Source organism: Chiloscyllium plagiosum, unplaced genomic scaffold (genome assembly GCF_037043375.1).
Source record: "Chiloscyllium plagiosum isolate Xiang-an unplaced genomic scaffold, Cpla_swu_hap1 HiC_scaffold_1, whole genome shotgun sequence".
Lineage (NCBI taxonomy): Eukaryota > Metazoa > Chordata > Chondrichthyes > Orectolobiformes > Hemiscylliidae > Chiloscyllium > Chiloscyllium plagiosum.
In genome coordinates, this window is record NW_028270139.1 from 26684506 (window position 1) to 26705673 (window position 21168).

At 41.1% G+C, this 21168-nt stretch overlaps 1 protein-coding gene across 32 annotated transcripts in view; it reads left to right on the forward strand.

Annotated features, from left to right (window-relative positions):
- Positions 1–21168, forward strand: part of ank2b (ankyrin 2b, neuronal) — an 877032-nt gene that overhangs the window by 589529 nt on the left and 266335 nt on the right. For all 32 annotated transcript variants that reach the window (XM_087983074.1, XM_087982715.1, XM_087982867.1 and 29 more), the window contains 2 exons: positions 3883–3981; positions 8664–8762. In XM_087983074.1, coding sequence (XP_087839200.1) covers positions 3883–3981; positions 8664–8762 — 198 coding nt within the window. The remainder of the gene's footprint in view (positions 1–3882; positions 3982–8663; positions 8763–21168) is intronic.

Consider the following 21168-nt stretch of genomic DNA (forward strand, 5'->3'; position numbering starts at 1 on the left):
AAACTAGGCCCCAAATAAACTGGTATAAAAGAAATAACCATGGCTACAAAAATATTTGAAAGTTATTAATTAAAATTTGAGACATACAGAAAACTCAGAGGTCACTAACTCAAAAACCAGAAACCCAAACTTACAATATACCTAATTAAGGTAGTTAAGGGATTAATTTTCAGCAATCTCTGCAGCACAAGGCAGTGTTTCCAGTATTGCACAGACCTGGACTGTGTCAGCCATCCCACTGCACAGGCAACAGCAGCATAGTGTACTGCATCAGATTATAAGGCCTTTTAATGTCATTGCCAAACAAAAAGGCTGACGAATTGCCATAATAAACATTTTCCATAACTTAAGGACCCTCTCCAGAGTAGTCACTCAGTGCTCAGACTGATTGTGTGCTAGCAACTTCCCTGATAATAATGGCACCTCCAATGTGTACCCACTGCTCCTGCTACTTCTCAGTTATGGTTGAGTTTTGCCAGTCACCAAGTAATGGGCCTCACTATTTGCACTGCTTGCTTCTGGAACCCATTTGAGTCTTTAATTGTTCAGAGGTTCCACAGGCGGCAGCTTCAATGACCGGCTCACACAAGACTGCAGCTGAACTTCGAGGAGAAAGTGAGGTCTGCAGACGCTGGAGATCAAAGCTGAAACTTTATTGCTGGAACAGCACAGCAGGTCAGGCAGCATCTAGGGAACAGAAGATTCGACGTTTCGGGCACGTGCCCTTCTTCAGGAATGAGCAGAGAGTGTTCAGCAGGAGAAGATAAAAGGTAGGGAGGAGGGACTTGGAGGAGGGGCGTTGGAAATGTGATAGGTGGAAAGAGGTCAAGGTGAGGGTGATAGGTCGGAGTAGGGTGGAGGCGGAGAGGTCAAGAAGAAGACTGCAGGTCAGGAAGGCGGTGCCGGGCTGGAGGGATTCGGCTGAGACAAGGTGGGGGGAGGGGGGATGAAGAAACTGGTGAAGTCCAAGTTCATCCCCTGTGGTTGGAGGGTTCCCAGGAGGACCAGTTCAAAATACGCACAACACAGACGGCCTCCTTCTTCAAGGACCGCAATTTCCCCCCCGACGTGATCGACGATGCCCTCCACCGCATCTCCTCCACTTCCCGCTCCTCCGCCCTTGAGCCCCGCCCCTCCAACCGCCACCAGGACAGAACCCCACTGGTCCTCACCTACCACCCCACCAATCTCCATGTACAGCGCATCATCCGCCGTCACTTCCGCCACCTCCAAACGGACCCCACCACCAAGGATATATTTCCCTCCCCTCCTCTATCAGCTTTCCGTAGAGACCACTCCCTCCGCGACTCCCTTGTCAGATCCATACCCCCCACCAACCCAACCTCCACTCCCGGCACCTTCCCTTGCAACCGCAGGAGGTGCAACACTTGCGCCCACACCTCCCCCCTCACTTCTCTCCAAGGCCCCAAAGGAAACTTCCATATCCGCCACAGATTCACCTGCACCTCCACCCACATTATCTACTGCATCCGCTGCAGCCGGTGTGGCCTCCACTATATTGGGGAGACAGGCCGCCTACTTGCGGAGCGATTCAGAGAGCACCTCTGGGCCACCCGGACGAACCAACCCAATCACCCTGTAGCACAGCATTTCAACTCCCCCTCCCACTCCACCGAGGATATGCAGGTCATTGGACTCATCCACCGCCAAACCACAACAACGCGACGGTCGGAGGAGGAGCGTCTTATCTTCCGACTGGGAACCCTCCAACCACAGGGGATGAACTTGGACTTCACCAGTTTCTTCATCCCCCCTCCCCCCACCTTGTCTCAGCCGAATCCCTCCAGCCCGGCACCGCCTTCCTGACCTGCAGTCTTCTTGACCTCTCCGCCTCCACCCTACTCCGACCTATCACCCTCACCTTGACCTCTTTCCACCTATCACATTTCCAACGCCCCTCCTCCAAGTCCCTCCTCCCTACCTTTTATCTTCTCCTGCTGAACACTCTCTGCTCATTCCTGAAGAAGGGCATGTGCCCGAAACGTCGAATCTTCTGTTCCCTAGATGCTGCCTGACCTGCTGTGCTGTTCCAGCAATAAAGTTTCAGCTTTGATCTCCAGAGTCTGCAGACCTCACTTTCTCCTCGAAGTTCAGCTGCAGTCTTGTGTGAGCCGGTCATTGAAGCTGCCGCCTGTGGAACCTCTGAACAATTAAAGACTCAAATGGGTTCCAGAAGCAAGCAGTGCAAATAGTGAGGCCCATGCTGAACACTCTCTGCTCATTCCTGAAGAAGGGCATGTGCCCGAAACGTCGAATCTTCTGTTCCCTAGATGCTGCCTGACCTGCTGTGCTGTTCCAGCAATAAAGTTGCAGCTGAACTTCCATCACTCATTTTTACTTTGAGCTTTCGACAGTCCAGAGAAAATATTGGAATAGGAATGATGTATCACTGTTGTGAAAGGGCTCAGCATCCAGAGCTAGTCATGATACCTGAAAATTTTCAAAGTCTGGAAGATTTGGCTGAAGGCATTGAGCCACCTCTCTTTGATATTCACGAATATTACATCCATAAGTTTCCCACTGTAAATGACCTGGGAGTGGATTCTTGGGTTGGGCAGGTTGAGATCACTAATCGCTAATAACTGATCTGTGCAACCATATAAATGCTTTAAGAATAGGTCAGAGACTGGGTATTCTGTTTAAATGTCTCACCTTGTGTCCTGTCCAGCAACTGCATGATCCATATCACAAATCTGAAGGAAAGCTTATCACATGATTATTATTTCAACCCCACCCATTTAGTTAGGAGGCTTGATACTATTCAGAATAAACTATATGAGTGGTCTATGTCCACCATCTTTGGATTTGTTGCACTCTCACTGGCATACTGTGGCTGCTGTCTGTATAATCTATTGGATTTTCCTGTAGCACTTTGCAAAGGTTTCTCCAAAAGAATCCCAGACCTCTGTCCTCTGTCTCTAGAATGACTGCGGTAGCAGGTGCATCCAATTCTATGGATCTCAGATTCCTGACTAAAACATATCTACTGTACCTAAAAGCATGATGGCATATTTTAGTCAAACAGACTGCTCGAGAATGCCACCACATTCTCAACTAGGGACGAACAATAGATGCTTGCTTTTTTGGTATACCCAAATATCCATTTTTTTTTTCAAATTGGCTATACCTTGTTGCTGCAATTAGACAAATATATGTATGGCTTGAGTTTCTTGAATACAGAATGAGGGATTTACATTTTGTATCAGTTGCCTTGATTTTATTTACTAACTGTTTTAATAGATTTTAAATGGATCAACTGCTTGTCATCCAATCATTACAGAGATCCACTTCCAATTTCATTGCTTTTAAAAAGTTACGTTTAGAAGAACAAACTCCCATTTCAAAACTCTTTACAAAGATTTTTGAAAAGTTAAACTAAAAGGTAATGCAGGTTGTATCTTGAAGTCCAGAGATTCAAGTGATAGTGTAGTCAGTTCCAGTCAAGTTATTTTGACTGCTATATTTTTCTTTTAATGTGTCTGTCTAGATGTAAATACTTGAAGTTTAATGTTTCCTTGCATTTATTAACATATATTTTACATAGTGTTTGAGAGAGTTCTGCTTTCAAATTTCTCTACAGCTGAGATATTGAAGTAAAGACCCAAGTTAAACAGAAAACATTTCAAAAGGGATGTCTGAATGGAGTCGATGAAAAACATTTGTCAATTACTTTTGTTTAGGTTGCAGATGAACCAGAAAAGTTGTATGTTTTCATAAATGATAATATGCAAACTTTAACTGAAGGATTCAGTGTATATACCATTCATCATATTAATTCATTTGAATACAAGTAATTGTATAAATGTACATTTTTCTAATGAAATACAGTTATATAATGGTATATCTATTTTACTGTTACAGAATGGCCTCAATGCATTGCATCTGGCAGCAAAAGAAGGGCACGTGGATCTTGTGCAGGAATTATTGGAGAGAGGTGCAGTTGTTGATTCATCGACAAAGGTAATATCTGATTTCAAATCCACTGAACAAAATACTTCCTTAAATAGTGTCATTATTTTTAAAGACTGCTATTGCATAGGAACTCCACACTCCTGTAGTCAGAATAAAATGGAGATCCTGAGGTCAACCAGCAGGACATAGCATATGTCCTCTATGGCACTTTGACTACATCATGTGAAGTTGCATTTCCTGCTTTTGATGCTTCGTGCACCAATCCATTAATATCTTAGCTTCCGAAAGCAGAGTTTCTGCTGAAGCTAATTATCAAAGTAAACAGAGCATTGGAAAGGGTTAATCAATCAAAATCCTTTTCTCTGAAAATGTTGGAGAAACCAAAATGAAAAAAACAAGTCTAATGCAAACTTAACAAGCCGGAAGGAATGATTAAAACAAATCAAGAACTAGTTATCCGATGTTCATAAGCTTGGCCTGATATGATGAAGAAAGAAAAGATTGTGGATAAATGATGTCATTCCTGAGAAGGCTAAAAGTATAAGCAATGATTCTTGATCTCAACTCAGAGGGTTTCTCAGAGAAAAAGTATTTGGGACAGTTACTTAGAGTTTAGGGGAATACAAGGTAATAATTTAGAACACTGACTAACCAGAATAGTAGCAACAAAATATGACTGTTAGTGGTGAAAGGTGGATTGTCTAACAGGTGAGAAGTTTTCCCTTGTATGCTTTCCAAGAGCTTGAGAGAACAGTGATAAATTTGGTCATGATATTGGAGAACTATTCAAATTTGGGTCAGGTTTAGGTTATGTACAGAATTAAATGATAAAAAGGAGAGTGGCAGTACTGTGGGAAAGAATATTAAATGAAGAACAATAAAGTAAGGGTGGTCTGAAAGGTGAGAAGGTGAAATTGTTAGAATATATGAATCAGGAGTGGGAGTTGCCCATTCAGCTCTCCTAGCTTAATCTGACTGTAACCTCAAATCTGCACACTTAGCTATTTCTGATAACCTTTCAACTCCTTACTTCATATGGATCTATTTACCTCTCGTTTCTAAAAAAAAAATCAAGGACTCTGCTTTCGCCTCCTTTTCAGAAGAATCCTTTGGAGAGAATTTCAAATACTCATTGCCACAGAAGGCTGTGGAGGCCTGGTCATTGAGTATATTTAAGACTGAGATAGGTAGGTTCTTTTTGGTCTAAAAGGTATAAGATAAGAATAAAGAATACTGTGGGTTAATATGACAGTGTAGTAAGGAATACAGTTTATACCTTTATTAAAAAAGAAAAAAAAATGCCTGTGCTGACAAACCACATTTTATTTTCAATTCCTGGCTATAATTCGAAGTTACTTCTTTCAGACAGTCTTGCAGAGTAGCTCTGATGTGAGTCTTCAATATTGAATTCCAGGATTTTTGCTCAGCAACGCTGAAGGAACAGTGACTGTAACAACGTATGTCATGGTTGAGCGGATGAGTGGAAGGATACTCTGTTGGGTGGTTGGAACAATGGTGTAGTTGGCACAGGTCAGAGATGTGATTGTGCAGTTTATTGCGGTGTTGGTTCAGTTAAACAGTTTAATTACTGAGTTAGATAAGCATTAATCAATGGAATAGTTCCAGGATAGGAGTTCAGGTAAGTCTCTTGAGTCTGACGCAAGTCTCTTACACTGGTCTCAATGTCTGAGAGTTTCACTGAGGGTTTCAGGCAAGGGGAGTTTATTGGAAGCTTAAGCGTCCCAAGCAATTTTAGTACTTTAGATACATTGCAAGGTCCTATTATGCATCTGTCAACTTAAGTCCAGATGTTGGATTAGTGGTGCTGGAAGAGCACAGCAGTTCAGGCAGCATCCGAGGAGCAGTAAAATCGACGTTTCGGGCAAAAGCCCTTCATCAGGAATACAGGCAGAGAGCCTGAAGCGTGGAGAGATAAGTGAGAGGAGGGTAGAGGTGGGGAGAAAGTAGCATAGAGTACAATAGGTGAGTGGGGGTGGGAATGAAGGTGATAGATCGGGGGGGGGGGGGGGGGGGAGGGTGGAGGGGATAGGTGGAAAAGAAGATAGGCAGGTAGGACAAGTCATGGGGACAGTGCTGAGCTGGAAGTTTGGAACTGGATAAGGTGGGGGAAGGGGAAATGAGGAAACTGTTGAAGTCCACATTGATACCCTGGGGTTGAAGTGTTCCAAGGCGGAAGATGAGGTGTTCTTCCTCCAGGCATCTGGTGGTGAGGGAGTGGCGGCGAAGGAGGCCCAGGACCCCCATGTCCTCAGCAGTGTGGGACGGGGAGTTGAAATGTTGGGCCATAGGTCGGTGTGGTTGGTTGGTGCGGGTGTCCCGAAGATGTTCCCGAAAGCGCTCTGCTAGGAAGCATCCAGTCTCCCAATGTAGAGGAGACCGTATCGGGAGCAATGGATACAATAAATGATATTGGTGGGTGTGCAGGTAAAACTTTGGATGTGGAAGGCTCCTTTAGGGCCTTGGATGGAGGTGAGGGAGGAGGTGTGGGCGCAGGTTTTGCAATTCCTGCGGTGGCAGGGGGAGACTGGACATTGGGGAGACTGGACAACTCCTAGCAGAGCACTTTAGGGAACATCTCCGGGACACCCGCACCAACCAACCACTGCCCTGTGGCCCAACATTTCAACTCCCTCTCCCACACTGCTGAGGACATGGGGGTCTTGGGCCTCCTTCACCGCCACTCCCTCACCATCAGATGCCTGGAGGAAGAACGCCTCATCTTCTGCCTCAGAACACTTCAACCCCAGGGCATCAATGTGGACTTCAACACTTTCCTCATTTCCCCTTCCCCCCCCCTCTCCCCAGTTCCAAATTTCCAGCTCAGCACTTGTCCTACCTGCCGATTTTCGTTTCCACCTATCCACTCCACCCTTTTTTTCCCCCCCCCCGACCTATTAACTTTATCCCCACCCCCACTCACCTATTGTACTCTATGCTACTTTCTCCCCGCCCACACCCTCCTCTCACTTATCTCTCCACGCTTCAGGCTCTCTGCCTGTATTCCTGATGAAGGGCTTTTGCCCGAAACGTCGATTTTACTGCTCCTCGGATGCTGCCTGAACTGCTGTACTCTTCCAGCACCACTAATCCAGAATCTGGTTTCCAGCATCTGCAGTCATTGTTTTTACCTACTTAAGTCCAGATGTTGACAAGTTAAGTATTTGACCAGTGGGAATGTGAAGTTACATTTGCATGTTTTGGATGATATGGTATAAACTTTAAACTTGAATAATTGAGAATCTAAGATTCATGGAGCACTAGCACTAGTACTGGGAAAGAGTGAGCTGTTCCACTGAGATGGGCTCCATTCAAAATAGGGCTGGGACTAGAGCCCTAGTGAGCTAAACAGCTCCAGTGGTAAATGGGGCCTGAAACTGATGGAGGAATGGAATCGCGTTGAGATAGTTCAGGAATGGCTAAATTCCAAAGCATTTGAGGAAAATTTGAAGTTCTGGCTTTAGTTAAAAATAGTGGAATAGATCAGAAAAGTTTGATCTCAATTTTGGGGTTCTGCCCCTCCTCCTGTCCTAAGCTCTCCAAGCATGAAAATCATTTCATTCGACATACCTTACATCTTCGCCTTTCATACCTTGAAAACTTTGATGAAATCTCTATGAGCTTGTTGAATCCTGCAGAATAAAACTACGGTTCATGTAATCTTTCCTCCAAGCTTAAACCTAAAAGTCCTTGGCATTCTACCTCTCCATTTAAGTCATCAATAAAGACAGTGGGTAGTTGAGGTACCAACACAGATCCTTGCTGCACACTTCAAGTCAGATTCTGCTAATTATAGAACATAGCCATTATCTCTAATCATTCTCTACTGACGTGCAGCCAATTACCTAACCAGGTCAATAGTTAGCCTTAAATTTCAGCTTTAGCATGCAAAAACTGTCTCGAACAATAGATTTTATTAAAGTCCTTCTGGAAGTTCATATAACCAATATACTCGTATTTTACTCTGGCTACTGTTTTAGTCACATCCTCAAAAAGTGCAATCAAATTCATCAGACATGACCTGCCCTATACAAATCTGTGCTGGCTTTCTCTGCTCAGATGAAAATTCTTAAGTGGTCTGACAGATTTGATGGTGGAAGAATATTACTTCTGGGTGGGGGGAGTGTAGATCCAGGATTCACAGTCTCTGAGTAAAGGGCTAGCTGTTTAGAGCTGAGATGAGGAAACATTTGTTCGTCAAAAAAGTAATAGATGTTTCGTAAATTTGTACCTCAGGACTTCGCATGCTCAATCTTTGAATATATTCAAGACTGAGATCAAGAGATTTTTGTATTTTCAGAGAATTGAGGAATATGGAAATCATAATAAAGATTTCACTGATGCAATAAACCAGCCATAATCTTCTTGAATTACAGAGCATGCTCAAAAGAGTGGAATGATTGAGTCATGCTCATGTTTGTGGTTGTGCAATAAACAATATTAACATATTGAACAGCTGCTTGCTATTATTTTCAACTGTGGGCCAGTATCCAAGATTTGGCCATCTCAAGGTTTTCTACTCAAAGAAACACAATCCTTTAATAATGAATTTTACTGAACCTAAATATTAGTAAGACCTTTCCTCAAAAAATATTCTTTGAGGAAGATACATTCTTTTTTTTGAGTTTCTCTCTTTGCCTATCTCTCCTGAAGGTGGAGGTTTGCCATGGGTTTTCTAATATTCTGTCTAATTATTTTGCCTCTCTTTCCAGAAAGGAAACTCAGCCCTTCACATCGCATCTCTGGCTGGACAAACTGAGGTAGTGAGAACTCTAGTGAAACAGGGAGCCAATATCAATTCGCAGTCCCAGGCAAGTAGCTGAAACACGTCAGAATCGACATAACTCTACACTTGATCTAAAATAGGCATCACACAAATTGCCTTCTGTCTAGCGGTGTCATCCTTTCTGATATTAGCTCTGTTCCTGGTATCACTTTGCCTTTCATCAATATGTGAATGTATAAACTTGTCTTGAACCTTCTATTTTGACTGACTTATCTTTGTAACATTAAGCAAAGGGATTATAACAGTATTTCAATATTCAAGGTCTTTGAAAAAGTTTCAAAGAGAATGGTTTTCAGATATCCATAGAGAATGTTTAGTACTTCTGTCCTATCATTTTGGTAATTGTGCCTTCAAATTGGAAAATCATAGGCGATATGGGAGTGGGGAGTTCGGTGGAGACTGACTGCCCACGGCACTGAGAAAACCCACCAATCAGCGTTCTAAGAGCTGACTTACAAACTGGTTGGCCAATTACAGGCCTTCACAATGGAGTCTCCTCCTTTCAGAAGTTGCCAGCTCAGCAGAGCGAGGTAAGTGACTTTTTTTTGCTTTTCAGTAGCAGGTCGTGTGGAAAAACAGGTCAGGGGAGTTGGAAGCAATGGCAGGGGGGTGGTTTTCAGAGACTTGGCCTTTCCTCCAATTTAGGCCTCCATTTGCTCTGAGGATGTGGAAGACTGATTCCCAAGTGCCCCCAACCCTGATAACCAAGCAGACAAGTAGGCCTGATTTTCCAGCCAGGAAACCAGGCACTTTTCTTGTCTGCTGGAGATGCAGGTAATTGGACTGGTGGTGAGTTGAGATACTTAAGTGGTGAGTTGATTGACCACTTAAGAGTTTTAAATGCTGGCAATTTAAGAAAATCTCCAGTGAGTCCCTCTAGTCCAGCATTTAATTGGTGAGAGGTGATGAGAAGGGTGAAGTATCTCCCTCCAGTACCAACCTATGCAATTACTTTCTGATCTTATCACCTTTCCTGCCAACGCCAGGGTGGGGAAATTTCTACGCAACATATTTACAAATTGTTTATAAAGGTTCTGAGTTTGGAGTATGATTTATAAATTACAAATTGCAGCTCTTGTCACACACACTGTTATCCATATAATGCGCACTTGAGAGGATATTTTAAACTGTGGGGAAGAAACAAAATAATAGTATGTGATTTTATAACCTTTCCAAGTTATTTGTATTTTCAGTGTTCATTGTTACATGTTGAATTTTATTGCATTCCAGCTCCCCCAGGCTATGCAAATATATGTATTGTATTGAATGCAACTGTATAATTTTCTCAAGCATCAGCAATGGTTAGTTACTCAAGAAATTTAGCAGAATTTATCTTGCACTTCATAATTCTTCAGCACTTAATAGCAGCTGCAATGCAGAGTGTAATGTGATTCTGAAGGGTAGATTTTAGCTTTCACCACCGTGCAGACAGCTGGTGTACGAGATTAACCCCGCACCTCCCCGATAGACCATGCCCTATATTCCTTCCCAATGAGAAAGGTCCCACAATAATCATGGGTTCTTGAACCTTTACGTCATTTGGACAAATAAAATTGATGAAGATAGACTTGAGGAAATGTTTACAGATTCTGTTTGCCACAGTAGCATAGAACAATACATTATGTTATAAACCAAGAAATGGCCCATAGTGACTATCATATTGATAGTGACACCACAGCATCTGCTCAATATCATAGTCACGAGCTCTGCACCTTGTCTTGGGCTCATTTAGTGTTGTCAGCAAACTATGTTGGATTGCTGCAGTGGCAAATTAGCTGCCTTTTCCATAGAGCTACATGGAATGGAGGATTGAACCTAGCAGCTAGTAAAGTTTTGTGAGCTCAGGAGGGAAATTGATACTTCATTCAGCCTCCAATTTTTTTTTTAAAAGAGGTAAAATCTCACTGTTCCTGAAAGGCTTCCAGTGACCCCTTTTAAGCCACCTACTACTGACTCCAGAAGCAGATCCAAATTGGCTGAGATCGGTTGGTTAAAAGGCCTGCTTTGGATCTCTAGGATATTATCTCAGTTGAGTTTGCAGCAGTTAGGTTTTCTAACTCCAACCACTCACAACCCCACAGCCCCCACCCAATGCTTACACGGCATTTATATCCTCCATGGCAACACATGCCCCACTCCCAGCCAAGTCTATGCCTCTTTGAATCCACATGCCACTTCTATAGTCATTCACCCAATTTGGGAAGACCTCAAGAGCCATGTATAAATGAAAAGAAAACTAATAACAATCTAATACACGCCCTACTCATCCACACTCAGTACTAAAATAACCATCCGTTTGTGAAATCCTTTCAAAGTCTTGAACTCTCTTAAGATGTTTAATCTCTGATAAAAATCAACACATTTGTATTCAAACCCCACATCAAAGGTGGTGAATGTTGTAATAGCTTCTTCATACTGTCAATCGCACTGGCAATTCAGAAAACCCTGCTGAGACAATTGTAGCTTTTGAGATTCTGGTCACATTACCCCAAGGGATATTATGCCATAACTTGGAACTCTATTAAAACAGCAGGATGAGATGATGTTTTTCCTTTCTAACCTACATCAGGTGGCCTGCCAATCAAAGCAATTCAGGAGATTTTTAACTCCTGACAGTTTAAAGCTTTTTATATTTAAAGTGGTCAGGTGGGTGGTGGGATTTAAAATGATATCATGATGGATATTATTCACCCTTCAAGAGTGTTTTTATCTACTCCACAAATTTGTCAGTCCAGTGTGGATTTATGCCCTTGCAATAGCTGCAGAAGTTCTGTTTGAAACTCAACATTAATTCAAATGGTTGTGCTTAGTTTGGATTTTCTTCCCTGTGCGATTCACACTCTGCCCCATCTCCCTGCGAGCAAAACACTTAATCTGTCAGATGTTGGGTTGGTCTTCTGTTTCACCAGCTCACTATTTGTATAGCTCCACAAACTTTCCCAAGTTTGCAAATTGTTAAGTATTTTGTGTCCAATTCTAAAGGCCACACTTTAGGAGGATTGGAAAAGGTAGAAAGAAAATTTATCAGAATTGTATCAGAGATAAGGAAATTCAGTTATGTGGAGAAACTAGAATCTGGGAGTGTTCTTTGTCGGGTAGAGATGATTAATGAAAGGTTTAACAAAGAGCTTCAAAATCATGATTCTTTGTACAGCCAGTAGTGAACCAATTCAACTGTTTAGAGCGCCTGTCACCATGTAGCAAGTTTTTGTCACCTGGAATACAGTGGGATATGGATTTGCTGCAAGGACTATTCTTTGAGTTTAAAGTTAAGGTACATTTTTGGGGCAGACTTTTATCCTTTGGTCTGTACTATATCTGACAACTTATATTTACGTAGCATCTTTAACATCATAAATCAGCCCAAAGTGCTTCTTAGGAGTGATATTAGGTAAAATTTGACTCAAACCATGTAAGGACATGTTAATTAGTGTCAGTACTGGAACTCAAGAAGTAGATTTTAAAGATCCGTTTATGGAAGAGAGAGGAGAAAAGAGGCAGAGAGGATTAGAGAGCACATTCCAGAGCGTAGGGACTAGATGTCTATAGATAGTGGTTGGTTCTGATGCAAAGGTAACTGGGGAATACCTGTAATTAATGCTCACAAAGGTCCTGGACCATGGAAGTGCATTTGTTCCATAACAATATTGCTTTAATAAACTCTTCAAAATGCACTTGAGCTATTTTTCACTTTCTATGCCATATGCTAATGAAATGGTGCTTGAGTCAGAATTGAATTGGTAGCCTTGTCACCCCATTAGCTAGAAAGAACAGGAAAGTGTCATTTTAAGAGCTCTGCCCAAATCCAGTTTTGATATGCAAAACATCAGAATTATGATGGCCATTTCAGTTTGGAGCAATATGTGTTGTGTATACTTGGGCTAATACTTTAGTTGATGGTATCAGTGAGGTTTTAAATGTAAGTATTAGAATTTGTTTTTTGTGGAGCCAGTTACATAATTGTGAGTGAGGGGAGTCTGTTTGAGAGTAACCTTAAGCAGGTAAATTACAGAGCAATACCAATCTGATCCTCAGGAAATTATGTGAAAGTGAAAATTAGTCATATGTTGTTTTAAATACTTAAAAACAAATTCTATTTATTCAACTCTAATCTGTCTCCACATGTTTATTGTGAATAGCAAGTTAATTGTAATTGGTTATGATGTCCAATAAACCATTTAACTGGATGTAGGTTTGCTCGCTGAGCTGTGTAAAGACGGACCCACGGGGTCCCGTTTTTGCGTGTTCTTTCGGAAGGAGAGACTCACACTGGCAACTATGGTTAGACGCAGACAGCAGTTTATTCACAGAATCTTAACTGGTACAACGAATCTACAAGCATGCATTCGTTGGAGAAGGCGTTCTCCCTTCCCGTTCAAACTTGACACAATTATACTTCGCGCTGCCTGGAGTCCCCGGTCAGTTCGCCTTCCCCATTGGTCCATTCATCTGCGCGCGCTGGGGATCCGTCCTCTTATTGGCCGCATCGAATTGCCTGTCCAGCTCCTGCTGTGCTTGACAATGGCTCAGCCATCCCCGGGAGCGGTTCTGATCCCGTATTCAATAGTTCATTATTTCAAGGAATTACTATGCATCTGACAGGCTAGCCATTTTCAATAGTTTCAGTTTAACTAAATTGTCAATTACACTTATCAACTTTAGACTTAAATAGAGCCATTCACACTCAATAGTTACAGGTTCCGATAGAGCAATTCACACTTGTCTAACAGTTACAGATTCCGATCGGTTTCTTTATTAATCCCGAGTTTCGATGGGGCAATTGATACTGGCTGGTATTTACAGGCTCCAAGATTTAATTAACATTATGCATATCCCTTACAAGCTCCAGCAGTCATGCAGTCGCCTGCAGCAGCTCGCTTGGCTGTTGTTAACCATTTCAGGGCTGGAAGTGTCACCCTCCCTAGCCCTACATTAAACACCCCAGTGAAATCTCCCCAACAGCTGGAAGGTTCATTTCCAGATGTTTCGTCACCATATGAGATAACATCTTCAGTGAGCCTCTGGATGAAGCACTGGTGGTATAGCCCTCTTTCTATTTGTGTGTTTGGGTTTCCTTAGGTTGATGACATCACCAATACAAGGCAACCCAAACACATAAATAGAAAGCAGACTGTACCACCAGTGCTTCATCTGTAGGCTCACTGAAGATGTAACCTAGTATGGTGAGGAAACATCTGGAAATGAACCTTCCAGCTCAGCGAGCAAACCTACATCCAGAACCTCAACCGAAGCTACAAACCTTCTCAAAACTCGCTAAAACCACTTAACTAGCTAGGGTACATGTGGACTCTTGAAGTAATTCGTGATTTCAGTTTAGTCTCTGATTCAATAATAATTGTGTTTTTAGTTTAAACTTATTAATTGAAATATACCTTATTGATTAGGGTTAAAAGGAGCTGTGATTTCTTTTGCAAAAACAAACATTCTGTAGGACCATCTGTAGATATGCAGGAGGGTGGCAATCGAATTTTGAATGAACATTTTCAAACATAATATTGCCATATAAATTTACATTTTGAAGAGATTCATAAAATATGATTGCATTTCCTTTACTACACTTTAGTGGGAGATATTTGATGAAACGCTGACCTATTTAGTGGTTGTGAAAGCAAGAAGAGGTATATATGTATAAGTGACCAGCCTGCAGTTAGCTGTTTTTCTATATATTCAGTAATTTCTATAAATTGACGTATGAAAAAGGAATTGGTATTTTGTGTAGTATAAGTAAAATCATACTAAATTCAAGTTTAGAAACAATGTAATGAAACTTTCCATGCAAATACTCCGATTAGAATGTTTTTTCAAAATTTCCAGTGAGCTACTTTAGCAGAGCCATTTAACTATTAATTAAATGAACTTGCAGCAAATTTTCTGAGTAAATGAAATGGTTAATATTTGTACCATGATGTCTCATGGTGTAAATCATGTGCTCTTCTTTTTTATTAATACGCTTGTCTTTACCACATATTGAAATAAATCAATGGACTTAGCTTTTTGCTTTTACATATATTTAGATTACTTACAGTGTGGAAACAGACCCTTTGGCCCAACAAGTCCACACCTACCCGCCGAAGCGCAACCCACCCAGACCCATTCCCCTACATTTACCCCTTCACCTAATACTACGGGCAACGTAGCATGGCCAATTCACCTGACCTGCACATTTTTGGACTGTGGGAGGAAACCAGAGCACCCAGAGGAAACCCACGCAGACACGGGGAGAATGTGCAAACTCCACACAGTCAGTCGCCTGAGGTGCAATTGAACCCGGGTCTCTGGCGCTGTGAGGCAGCAGTGCCACCGTGCCGCCCACTATATGATCCAATATAGGTTTTTAAAATATAAATAGCTACTGGTAATGATTACTCACAGCATGAGTGAAAGCATCAAATGGTTATGGTGTTGTACAGTCCAGGTTGTACAGTCCAGACTTTCGTTCTGTATGTGATATTTCTTCGTGAACTGAGCCATCTGATTCTATATCCTCTCATTACCAGGCCTACTTTCATTTCCATAATATCATTTATCAGGATCTTTCCTCAACCAATCTGTTGTTGAAACCTTCATCCAAGTTATTCTTCGTTCCAAATTCAAGTACTCAAATCTTTACTAGTTGGCCTCCTCGGTTATCTCCTCCAATATCTTTCACTCATCCAAAACTTATGTCCTGACACCCAAAAATCCTATTCAACTATCACACCATGGCTTATTGACCTAGATTGGATTCTATCCCAGCAAAATCTCCATTTTAAGATTATTGTTCTTGTTTTCAAATCTTTCCACTGCACCCTGCTTTACTTCTATCACCTCTTCCAGTCCTGAATCTATCTAAGACACTATGCTACTTCAATTCTGGTCTCTCATGTTTCCCTGATTTCATTCGGCTGTGCTATCAGCAGTCTTGGTCCTAAGTTGTGGAATTCCATTCCCAAAGCTCTTCATGTCACCCAACTCATTCTCCACCTTTTAAGATGCTTCTTTAAATTTACATCTATGACAACTTAGTATCTTGTTTTGTGATCATCATGGGGAAGCCATAAACCAAAATAACCAATTCTCAAAATTAAAAAAAAATCATTTTCCACTTGTAGCTTTTGATGTTATTAAGTCAAGTTAGAGCCAACCCAAATTACACACAATTGGCAATGATATATAAAATAATAAGTCTAACTTTAAATGGTCTATACAGCAGTGTTATAGTTCATGCAATCACAAGCATTAACATCACTGTCTTCCCCAGTTCCATAATATACTTTATTCATTGGTTGGGACTCCTATCTAACAATGGTGTTCACATTTGAGTTGTGTGGGTGTGATTATTAGCAAGACAGTCTTATATAAACCCTCTGTCCCCAGAACATTCTGAATGATGTAGCTTTCAATCTGCCCAGCCAAAACACCCCAGTTCGCTGTTTTCCACTTCTGAGAAGCACTCATCTAATTAGTATCCCTGAGCTATCTACAAAGCTTTCCAGATTTTGGTTTAGTTCAAAAGCTTCTACATCTTTTCCTGCCAAAAAGAAAATCTTCCTAAGAATTATTCATTGCTTCTCAAAAAAAATTGTCTGTTCCTCATTCTATATGATCTGCCTTCTCTTTGTGTCTGCACCTGAGTTTTCTCTCATTTGGTTCATTAATGTCCTTCAGGGAAGGAAATCTGCTGTCCTTGTGGTCTGGCCTACATTTGACTCAAGATGCACAGCAATGTGGTTGACTCTCAGTTGCCCTTTGAAATGGCCCAGCAAGCCACTCAGTTGTATCAATCACTATGGAGTATCCTCTGTTGTTGTTCTCCTTTGTGTTTGGCCATATTTCTTTATATTGATCCTACGTCCACGTCAAGAGTCACTAGATCACATTTCATATTATCCAAGAAAATTACAATGGATCCCTTTAAAAATAATAGAAAACTCTCACAATCCTTTGAAATCTGTATTTGTTAAATAATTTTTGTACCGTCCAGCAAAATAATTGCAACTTTTTTTCTCTACTGCTTCCAATTCAAAAATTATCACACCTCTTGGCTCTGTGTCAGTTTTTTTCTGTGAAGTCTGTTTGGGACACTGTTACATTAGAGGCATTAAGAGTCTCTCAGGTAATTATATGAAGTCACAGCTCTGCAACTTGATGGCAGTTCCTCCCAGTCTCCTGGAGATAACTATTGGAATTCAAGGAAAACAGCATAAATCGCTATTTCAGATGTTTCCCTGCAGTTCTATTGCTCCTTAATGGTTGTTTCGATACAACAAGGAAATTGACATAAATTCCACAGAGACATATGCAGACTCGTTGACGGATTAGCATTGCTGCAGCTGTTGTGGGTCAAACTAGGCCATGGTCGGCACAGCGTTTCCATCTTGAGCAGATTCCATCAGAAAGTTTGCTAAAGTTACTCTCATTGAAGACAGTTGTTTATTTCCATCAATGCTTTTAAAGCAGCATAACTGGATACCTGTTGAAAACTGGATTATTTAAAAGAAGCGCATTCAATTTGGGGTCACTTTTAGCAAGGTAAAACAAACACTTGATTTGGTGATAACTGCAAGATCAAAAGAAGAAGAGTAGATGAGTACTTTGTTAATGTGGCTAAATCTATATTCTTCTTTTCTCCTCTGTACAATTTACCGCTGTGTAATTGTTGGATGAAATAAGGTGTAGGCTTAGATGTGATGATCTCCCACAAGATATCGTTGTTATTTACCACAGAGTTTACATATATGAAGCACTGGAAAATGAGCGGTTATGGACCCATAAGTTCTGGAAAGTTCATAATACTAAAATGTTTATATAGTACCTGTGGGAGGTAAGCTGTGGAGATATTAATTGACTTGATTTTGATACTAGTAACTTTTATAACTTATATACCTGCATTAAGAAATGAAAGAACTTTGGGGTTATTTGACCAAAACATGTGAAAACAGGCTCTAAAGGGGTGCTGTGCTAACAAAAATGAACATTTGAGGACTCTGGGTTTAAACTCTATGGAGTTGAGAAGGATGAAAGGAGATCTAATTGAAACATAAAGAATACTGAATGTAGATTAGATTAGATTGCTTACAGTGTGGAAACAGGCCCTTCGGCCCAACAAGTCCACACCGACCCGCCGAAGCGCAACCCACCCAGACCCATTCCCATATATTTACCCCTGCACCTAACACTACGGGCAATTTAGCATGGCCTGCACATTTTTGGACTGTGGGAGGAAACCGGAGCACCCGGAGGAAACCCATGCAGACACGGGGAGAATGTGCAAACTCCACACAGTCAGTCGCCTGAGGCGGGAATTGAACCCGGGTCTCTGGCGCTGTGAGGCAACTGTGCTTTTCCAGTACCACACTCTCGACTCTAATCTCCAGCATCTGCAGTCCTCACTTTCTCCTAGAATACTGAATGGCCTGGACAGAGTGGAATTGGGAAGATGCCTCCATTGGTAGGAGAGACTTGGACCCAAGGGCATAGCCTTAGAGTAAAGGGAAGACCTTTTAGAACAGAATTGAAGTTGCTGATAACCCTAACTTCACCCTGCCTCTATGTGCTAAAACTAGGAACCTGTACATTTTGCAATCAAGGCCTGATTAACCATGATTTTTGTGTAAGTGAGCTCTGCTCTCTCACTTCCACAGAAGTGTGGATTCTCTGACTGTCGCACAGCACCTTCCAGTCCAGGTAGGGACACTAGTGCTGTGCCACAAGAGGGCTACACCATTAGACAAAGTGTGTTAGTTTAGTACAAGCAGGAAATTTCATTTAACTTTTGTTGTCATGTGCAGATGTCTTATTTAGTGTGCAGTCTCTTTAAACCATCTGTGCACCCAAGCATGGTAAACTGAAAGGTTACCTTATATAGTGGCTGCACAAAGGCTTTTGGGTTGTTCAGTAGCTTAAAGGCAACGTTTGTGAGAAAGCATTTTAAGTGAGAATCAATAATTTTACTCTTCCGTGAAGCTGTTCCTAGTGTTTGTTTCAACTCCCTTACCAAAGTGGTGTCCTGCTCTTGAAAACAACCAGCCTTAGTATCCTGATGACTTTGGAACATGTTACTATTTTAATATCCGTATATTCCTTCCTTTAGTAAAATAAGGTATGAATTGAGAATCTTGGTTACATTTGTCTGAAGTTGATATTGCTGCTGACTGCAGCCCTAAGTTTAGTCAGATTGTTGTAAGGTCAAAGTTCTATGAAAGTACAGACAAATCTATAGAGGTTGTCATAGTTGTGAGCATGTTCGCCGAGCTGGGAAGTTGATCTGTAGACGTTTCGCCTCCTGTCTAGGTGACATCTTCAGTGTTTTGGAGCCTCCTGGAGTCACTGAGACAGGGGATGTAATGTCTGCAAATCAACTTGCCAGCTCGGCGAACATGCTCACAACTACGACAACAGGCATTCGAGCTACAAATCTTGACATAAATCTTGAAAACCTATGGAGGTATTATTACTCTGTTGACCCTTATGAAAGCATAAGATGTTGGGGCAGCAAGAAGCCATTTGTCCCATTGAATCTGCTCGGCCATTCAATGAGATGACTAACCTAATAAACCTCCATGCCCCTGCTTACTTTTCCCCTACAAGCTCAGTATTGACTTTAATTAAAAACCTAGCCTCTACAACTTTCTGCAGTAAAGTATTGCACAGATTCACTACCTTCTGAGAGAAGAAATTACTCCGCTTATCTGTTTTAAATAAACCACCCCTGACTCTGAGTTTGTGGCCTCTGGTCCTGGACTCTTCCACAAGGGGAAACAATCTCTCAGCACCTACCTTGTCAAATTTTTTGATAATCTTTTATATGTTTCAATAATGTTATCTCCCATACTTCTTAATTTCAGTGAGTCCAGGTCCAACTTACTTAACCTCTCTTCACAGGAATTTCCACCCAAGGTCTGGGATCTGCCAAGCGAACCTTCTTTGCATTGCCTCCAATGCCAGGATATCTTTCTTTTATATAATAGTACTCCAAAGTGTTCACAGTAATCTAAATATTCCTAACCAGTATCTTGTATAGTTTTAGCAAGATTTTCTTAATTTTTACTTCATCCCCTTTGGAAGAGAGGCCAACATTCCATTTGCTTTCCCTATTAACTGCTGAACTTGTAGGCTAACTTTTTGTGATGTATGCATGAGGACCCCAAAATCATCATCATCATCTGCAGTCTTTGCCCATTTAAATAATTTTCACCTCTTCTTTTGTTCCTACCAAAAGGCATAACCTCCCAGTTTTGCACACAATATTCTAACTGCTCAGTTTCTCCCCATTCAATTATCCTTTTTATATCTCTGCTGACTTTTCATCTGTTATGCCCACAAGTGGCCTTCTCACCTATTTTTGTGTCATGTGTAACCATGGCAATACTTTTCTTATCTAAATTATTAATATTTGTGTATATATTGTAAATAGTTATGGTCCCTGCACTGGTCCCTCTGGCACTTCCATATTTACACTTTACCACCCTAAAGTAGTTCCTTTTATCCAAAATCTCTGTTTTCTATTAGTTAACCAAACCTCTATTTGTGCTCATTTGCTAGCCCCCAGCATAATCTATTATTTTATTTAGCAGCCTTATGTGCGGTATCTTATCATATACTGTCTTGGAAAGCCAAATATATTACAATGAATAGTTTCCTTTTATTTATCCTACTTGTAATTTACTCTAAGTATTCTAATAAATTTGTCATGAATTATTCAGCCATGCTGACTCTGCTTGATTAGGCCATTTTTTTTCTGAAGGATTACATCCTTTCCTGAAAGCAGAAACCACTCCATCAATAATATTAAATCTTTCTGATGAGGAGGAAGCTGTTTTTGTTATTGGTATCTGTGCAGTTCAAGCATGCTTCCTTTTTTTTACCTTTGTACTCAATATATTTTTTCCTAGTCTTTGTGTTGAGTTGTCAACCAGATAAAATCAAAGCTTCCAGATAACTCTGTAGGATGACAGGGGTTAAAATTTCTGCCAGAACAGAACTTTGGAGCATTAAATATGCTGCACTTTTAAATTGGAAAGATGGAATATTTATAACACAGTATGAAGCCACTCAGCCCTTGTCAATCAAAGAATGTTAGCAAGCTTATTCGAATACTTCTGCTATGTGTCCATACCTCTGGAAGTAATTATACTTTAAGTGCATGTCCAAATCTATTTTAAATGCATTAAAAGTTTCTGCATCTATTACCTTTATCATGAAATGTTTTTCAGACCCTCATGACCCTCTGGGTGAAAAGATTCCATAACATCATTCTGTTCATTCCGGCAATTGCTTTCAATCAAAGTTGCTTGATTCTTTACATTTGTACAACATCGATTTTACATCATTCCTGACCACTGTATCTTGGCCCTTTATAAGTTTGCAGATCCCAGTTAGTTTTCCCAACAGGCAAAAGAAAACAGCTGTCTATCCAATCGCTTTTCATA